Here is a 6,801-nt window from a genome sequence, read left to right as displayed (position 1 = left end):
GGAGCCTCAGTGAAAATGACAAGGGCCACAGATGGTGACAAGAGGCTTTGACGTGCCGGCACTGACACAGAAAAGGTGCCGTGTTTAGAACGGCCACCTCCCCACCTTCAAAGTTGCCTGACATTTACGAAGCAAGGGGTTTTCAACTTGTATCTTACAGTCTTTCATGAACATACAGGCACTTGAACTTGCACAAATTGTTTCTGTCTTCAGGGAAAAAGGCATCCATCATGGGATTACAGGAATAGTACATTTAAGGAAGCCATTATAGGGGTGCCTGGCTGGCTCCGTTGGTTAAGCGTCTGACCTTTGATTCCAGCTCGGGTCATGACCTCCCACGTGGGTTCGAGCCCTGCGTCAGGCTCGTTCCCCTTCCTCACTGACACTCCCTTTCTCTCTCTCAAAATAAACAAACAAACTTAACAACAACAAAAGAGAAGGAAGCCATTCTATCACACAACCAGCTGAGGGAAGAGATGGCAAATACTGAATAAAATCAGGAGACTTAACAACCAGAACTCTGACAAAATGCCGTAGCTATTTGGAGTTACTCCTCACAGAAGAATATACCAAGAATGACATACGTGCTATGGAACAGAAAGTCAGTCCTCCAACTTCTCAGGAAAGCGAGTCCATTCTCACTCAAGAAACGAACTGCACATAAAGAAGTACACAGCTGTCTTTGCTTCATGGGCCTGGCCTGGCTGGACAGGGAGGCTGTTCTGTGAGTCCGTGTGCACACACTGCAAGTGCGTTGGGGTCTCGTTTCCTACGGTTTCCCCCTTCACCTCCAGGGTCCTTGAATGCACCTCTGACAGAGCTGCTCTGGGAAGCAGGGCCGGCTCATCCCCTGAGAGCGGGGGAGATGACTGTCACACAGAAAATGGGTCCTGAGGTTCACAGGACACAGGAGGCAGCTTCTGGGTCCCAGCTGTAGTGTAAACGAGGGTCTGATCCCAGAAAGGGCCCATCAGGGAGTCAACATCACCAGTGCCACCTACGTTCCCCAGTATCTGTCCGCCTCCATCCACCCCCTCCCTTTCCTGGAGGCCTTGCCCTGCGCTGAGCTTGGGCACCACCCACTGCTCACTATGCAGCCCCAGGAGTGCCAGGCCCAGGCTTCGAGCCCACAACTGGGTCAGTGCGGAGATGGACAGACTGAATGGGATCACTCTTCACTGTCCAGCTCTGCCCAGGACACCTCAGTCCCTGGGAGCCCACTCAGCTCCAGAAAACAGCTCCGAGATGTTAGCAACCCTTGGCAGCCCCATTCTCTCCCCGCCTCCCTCTCCCCTCTCAGGGCAAGGGAACGAGGAATGAGAAAAAACAGAAACGCTAGGAGAACCTGCTGTGTTTGGCCACAATGGAGCAAACAGCTGAGCGATTCTCAGGGTCAACGGCCTTCTGCGAAGGGGACCCTGCACCCACGGAATCGCAACTTTCCAAAATGAGGTCTTCCAGACAAAGTGCAGTCATACACGTCCCCTGTCAGTTTACCACTGCCACCTTCTACATTAAAATGTAGTGGCACAGTGTGATTTTGCCAAGGGGTCACATTTTTCATACATTTCTCAATTCAGCTAAGTTTCAGGCTCTTATCTAAGAAAGCAAGAAAAAGGGAAAAAATAATAATAAGAGGCCTCCTAGACCCAAGGTAAAAATGAAAAAAAGCAAACTGCCCTGCTTTGAAATGCTAAAGTCCTGTATCTCCAGCTTATTCCTATCCCTGAGGGACCAGGACACCACCCACAGCAGATCCGCTCACTGCTCTTCAGTCAAGGTCCCCTGGAAAAGAGCCGCTGGTTTTCCAAGGACACAGGAAGGCCCCGCACCCCACGAGGTCCCACCAGTCAGTCTTCTGAACACCGAGGCAGACAGATGTCATGGGCTGGAGACCTGCTTGTCTGCTGCTGCTGCTGCTGTGGTTAAAGGCACCCTAGACTGTATTTCCTAGAGGAGCATCAAGTGCAGAGAAGGATTTGTAAGTAAAAGTTACTCTGTATCGTATCCCAGGATGGGTCCCAGCCATTTCTCAACCTCGGCCACAGACATGTTCTTCCTCAAAGCATAATCCTCAATCTGCAAAAGATTAAAAGCAGCATATCAAACCACAACGATAAGACCTTCTGAAGTGAAGTTTCCACAGGATTTGCCAAGAAACATTAAATGCCTTCCATTTCTTGTCTTAATAGCAATCTCTGGAGTTAGATGGAGATGGAGATATATCTGTTCACCACGTCACCTTACTCTGGGCAGAAAACAACATGCAGGGCGTCTCTGGGGCTTGGAGGCTGGAGTGTGAGTGTGAGTGCTGGGGCGGGGGAGGCAGGTATCTAGGCATAAATGGGAAGGCGAGATTCGGAGTAAAGAGCCGAAATAATGTAAGACATTAACTGGGGTAAATTTCGCTGTGCCGCCCCTCCCTTTGCATTCCCATTCCCATGTAACATAAATCAGGTTCCACGGATCCATTTAAACAAGATCCAGCACTGAGGGAAGCCATACACAATGGAACAGCTAACTCACCTGATCCTTGGAAATCTTCCCCACTGAGAAATATTTGGACTTGGAATTGGAGAAGTAGAGGCCAGATACCGCCGAAGCAGGTGTCATTGCTAATGATTCTGTTAACCTAATGCCTGGAGAGAGCAAGGCAGAGAAACACAGTCACGGATTCGGTGCCCTGCAAGGGGCCTGGCAGCTGCTAGCGCCCAATGAGACTCCTGCTGAACATGCGGATGGAAGTGAGCTCATGCCTCCGAGGTGGATACACGACACAGCATGAAGATGTACCCCCCACGCTCCCCCATCAATCTTCCAGGATCCACTACAGACACCTCTGTCTGTTCCTCTGCCTAGGCCCCCAGATGAGGAGTCCCAGCCCCGCGAGGAAAGCGCCATCTGGACCCCAGGCCCTGAACAGTCATGCCTTGAGAATGAGCCCACGGCAGGACTTGGAAGAGACGCTTCCTCGGGACTGGGAAGTCAGGGGGACACCATGTTGTCTAAGCCATTCATCTCACTGACAGGGAGCAGAGCGCACAGAGGGAGGTGCTCTGCCAGAGGTCAGCGGGTGGCTGATGGCAGGGAAGCCCTCGATCTGAACATTATGGTTCTGAGAGGCCACACCATTCCTGTCCGCCCACATCCAAACACCTCCATCCCTCACCCAAACCTAAGTTCCCACTGCTTTGTCAGCACTGCTGGCATGCTTCTGACTACTGACTCATTCCATTGAGATTGTGAATTGTCAATAGTCAAAGCTCAGAGAGGAAAGAGCCGAGTGACAGGGTGGGTCCAATGCAAGAGCAGTGTCCAGAGACGCAGTCTATGAGTGGTGGCTAGAAGAGGAGGTGGTGTGGACTATGGTACTAAAGGTCATCAAGGTCGCCAGTGGAGGTAACAACAGTGACTGCCCTGTACCAGGAAACTGGGGCAGGAGGGGCACGGGGGAGTGTGAGGAGCTCAATTCTCATCTAGGTGGAGAGAAAGCAATGGACAGTGATGGATCTAAAGATGGGGGGAGTGGGCACCTGGGTGGCTCAGGCGGTTGAGCGTCTGATTTCAGCTCAGGTCATGATCTCACGGTTCGTTGGTTCGGGTCCCACATCAGGCTTTGTGCTGACAGCCTAGATAGAGCCTGCTTCTGATTGTGTGTCTCCTACTCTCTCTGTCCCTCCCCCACTCATCCTCTTTCAAAAATAAATAATCTTTAAAAAATGTTTAAAGATTGTGGCATAATGATATGGATTACTGATACATAGCTAGAAGTGAGAAAGGACGGGGTTGCGTGTTTCTAGATTTGTGACCACGGGTGCGTGTCAGTGGGAACAGCACACCCGTGTCCCCGGCGGGGAGGGACGGCACTCCCAGCCCCGGGCACGTACCTGTGCAGCGCTCCACGTCGGCCAGCCTCCACATGGTGAGCTTCTCGGTGTGGTCGGGCTGGCTGGGGTAGCCGGGAGCCGGGCGGATGCCCTCATAGCGCAGCCTGCGCAGGTCAGCAGTGTCCAGCTGCTCGCGGCTGCCATACGCCCACAGCTCCCTTCGGACCCTCTCGTGGAGCTCCTCCGCAAAGGCCTGCAGCGGGCAAGGCGTGCTTGGGCAGGGGCGGGGGTCCCCGCATCAGTGTCCCACCCCTGCCCCATGGGTCGTCAGGGGCACCCCCCACCCGCACCACAACCAGGACCAAGCGGGCAAGAGGGGCCAGGCTGGGTTCTCGGCTCGCCTGTCATTCCACTGGCTGCTCTCTCTGGCTGGCCTTGGCCTCAGCCCGGGCTCTACATATCATACTCAACGTCTGAGAACTCCAGGGCCTTGAACTGAAACACTTCCCTGACTGTCTACATTGAACCGGGGCCACCAGGAGAAGCTGGGACCATTACAGCAGCCGGGTCCTCCACTGTCAGCCTCAGGGGAAGGGGAGGGGACCTCTCCATGGCTCAGGTGACCCCACGCCATGCGCAGGAAGACACGGAATCTACAGGGGATGCCAACATGACAGCAAGGGGCCCAGACACAGGAACCTGTTTTGGATCTTTCAGGCTCCTCCAGAGAGACAAGAACTACAGCAAAGAGGTTACGGGTCCGAGGACCACTACAGATGACAGCACAGAACAGGGGCCCCCCACCCAGCCTAGCACTGCGGTGCTACCTCAGCCAGCCGGTCTCCCAGAGCCTTGACCATGATGCTGCTGTAGTCGTCGCACTCCTGCTCGTAGGCCCCGCTCAGCTCCTCTACCCCAAAGCAGGCAACGGCAAACAGGCCCAGGTAGTCTCGGACGCCTGAGTGCAGGGGTGCGATGAAGTCCGAGAGGCAGTAGTAGGGGTCCACGCTGGCGGCGTCCTTCTCGGCCTGAGAACCAAGCAGCAGCCGGGCATGTGGTTAGAAGGTAACAGCCGTCTGCTCTTTCCAAATGGCCCTATGCTTCAAACAGGGGTGTCTGTCCTGTTCACTGTTACATCCACAGCACTTAGAAGAGGGCCTGATGCAGAGTGAGTACAACAAATAGTTGCTGAATAAACAAATGAAATTAGATTTTAAAAAAGCACACACCATGACATGACATACGGTCAAGAAACCATGAAATCTGCTCATCCGCACACGGACCAAACATTTCCTGAACGCCTCCAGGTACCGTGCTAGAAACCAGAACCCCAAACATTCATATCAGAAAAAATTTTCCAGCAAGTGTTTTCAATTCAAGATTAACACTAAATCCTCAAGTTGCATCCAAAAGGGATCCCCCAAATGCACAAGCCTCTACTTCACATCAGCAGATGAGGCACGACAAGCTGCCGGCTGTCAGCCAAGGGCCACGCGATGCCTGCTGTGGCAGTGTCTCGGGGGATGGCTGAGGCCGCCCCGGCTCGGCCTGGAACCGAACCGAGAATTGAGCAGCACCGGTTTCTTAGAGTCTCTCCTCTGAGGATGGGCTCTCATCCCACTGACAAATCAGGTCTCAAACATATGTCACAATCCGCAAGTATTTGCTGAGGTCAACAGCTAAACCTACTACTCACCGAGGGCTTACGATACATCAGGCACTACTGCCTGCTGTAATGCTGTCAACAACCGTGTGAAGGAAATACGTGATGCCACCAGCCCCATTTCACAGACAGGAGCCTGAGGCAGAGAGAGCGTGACCAGGTGGCTTGGTGGCAGATGGCGGCAGGTACAGGGGTCTGACGTCACAGCATGCGCTCCTAACTGCTGGGCGCCATGAGCCTGGTCAGCAAGCCAGCAGGCAGCACCAGAAGCTTCTGGGCTGGTACTTGTTTACCGGTCCTGGAAACAGGCACAGACTCACTGACACTGGGCAGAAACTGGTTAAATGGTTGCCGGCCAGAAGGTGTTTGATAACGGCCCGGCCTGTGGAAATGTCACCAAGCTCGCGGACAGCTATGTAGGGAGGAGCAGCTTTTCAGCTCTACTTTCTCTGCTGACGAAAGCCAGAGGGAGACACAAAGCTGCCCGGCCCCACAAGGAGAGATGGGTCACAGAGCCCCACAGCACTTGAGAAGAGACAGCCACCAGAGCCACTGAGACAGAAGACTCCCAGAGCAGCCAGAACCTTCCTGAGCACTGGAAGAAAGAGCTATGTGAACCGGTAATATATACACATTGAGAAGTCATTACATTAAATGCCCTAACACTTAGCCTGCTTGGTTAGGACACGAATGGTTGGACGTAGCAAGAGATCAAAGGACACAGAGCCTGAAGGATGAGAAACTGGGCAGAGGCCTGAGAGCTGAGTCACACCTGTGAAAGGTGAGTGACCAGCTCCCTAGTTAGCAGGGGTGGAACGCTGAGAAAATGAGAACCTTTTCTGTCCGGCATTGGTGAGGCTGTGCCTGTTTCCAAGGTCTCTGCCTGGTGTCGCTGAGGCCGTGACTGTTTCCGGGGCCGGCAAGCAAGCACCAGCCCTGAAGCTTCTGGTGCCACCCACTGCTCACTGACCCATCTGTGCTGGCACAGCCACTCTCAGTGAGCTTGTTACGGCATCATTTAACATCCCAAATTTAAGAATCCCTTCAGATGTGATTATAGTTAAAACACCCATCCATGATTATGAAATCACATCACGGTGACAATTAAAAGCAATATTACTGCTCTGTTTCTGAATGACTGGAAATGACAGTGACACAAGGAAATTCACCCAACCCTGTGTCAACGACCCTGGCGAATCCTGGCTCCAATCCTGGGGTGGGGGGGGAGTGGGTGGCAACTGTGTTTTGCAGCAGCTACCGGCCACACACAGGACATCCGCACTGTCACGGGGTGAGCATGAGAGGCCACCG

The 6,801-nt window shown here is 53.4% G+C and overlaps 1 protein-coding gene across 2 annotated transcripts in view; it reads right to left on the bottom strand.

Moving 5' to 3' along the window:
- Positions 1 to 1,472: 1,472 nt before the first annotated feature.
- Positions 1,473 to 6,801, bottom strand: part of MTR (5-methyltetrahydrofolate-homocysteine methyltransferase) — a 96,449-nt gene continuing 91,120 nt past the window's right edge. For both annotated transcript variants that reach the window (XM_029931656.1, XM_029931657.1), the window contains 4 exons: positions 4,655 to 4,855; positions 3,888 to 4,080; positions 2,527 to 2,639; positions 1,473 to 2,079 (listed from right to left, as the gene is read on the bottom strand). In XM_029931656.1, the coding sequence (XP_029787516.1) occupies positions 1,993 to 2,079; positions 2,527 to 2,639; positions 3,888 to 4,080; positions 4,655 to 4,855 (594 nt within the window). In that variant the 3' untranslated portion in view covers positions 1,473 to 1,992. The remainder of the gene's footprint in view (positions 2,080 to 2,526; positions 2,640 to 3,887; positions 4,081 to 4,654; positions 4,856 to 6,801) is intronic.

This window comes from Suricata suricatta, chromosome 2, assembly GCF_006229205.1.
Source record: "Suricata suricatta isolate VVHF042 chromosome 2, meerkat_22Aug2017_6uvM2_HiC, whole genome shotgun sequence".
NCBI lineage: Eukaryota > Metazoa > Chordata > Mammalia > Carnivora > Herpestidae > Suricata > Suricata suricatta.
Note: the sequence above shows the minus strand (reverse complement) of the source record. Positions and strands in the feature narration are given on the sequence as shown.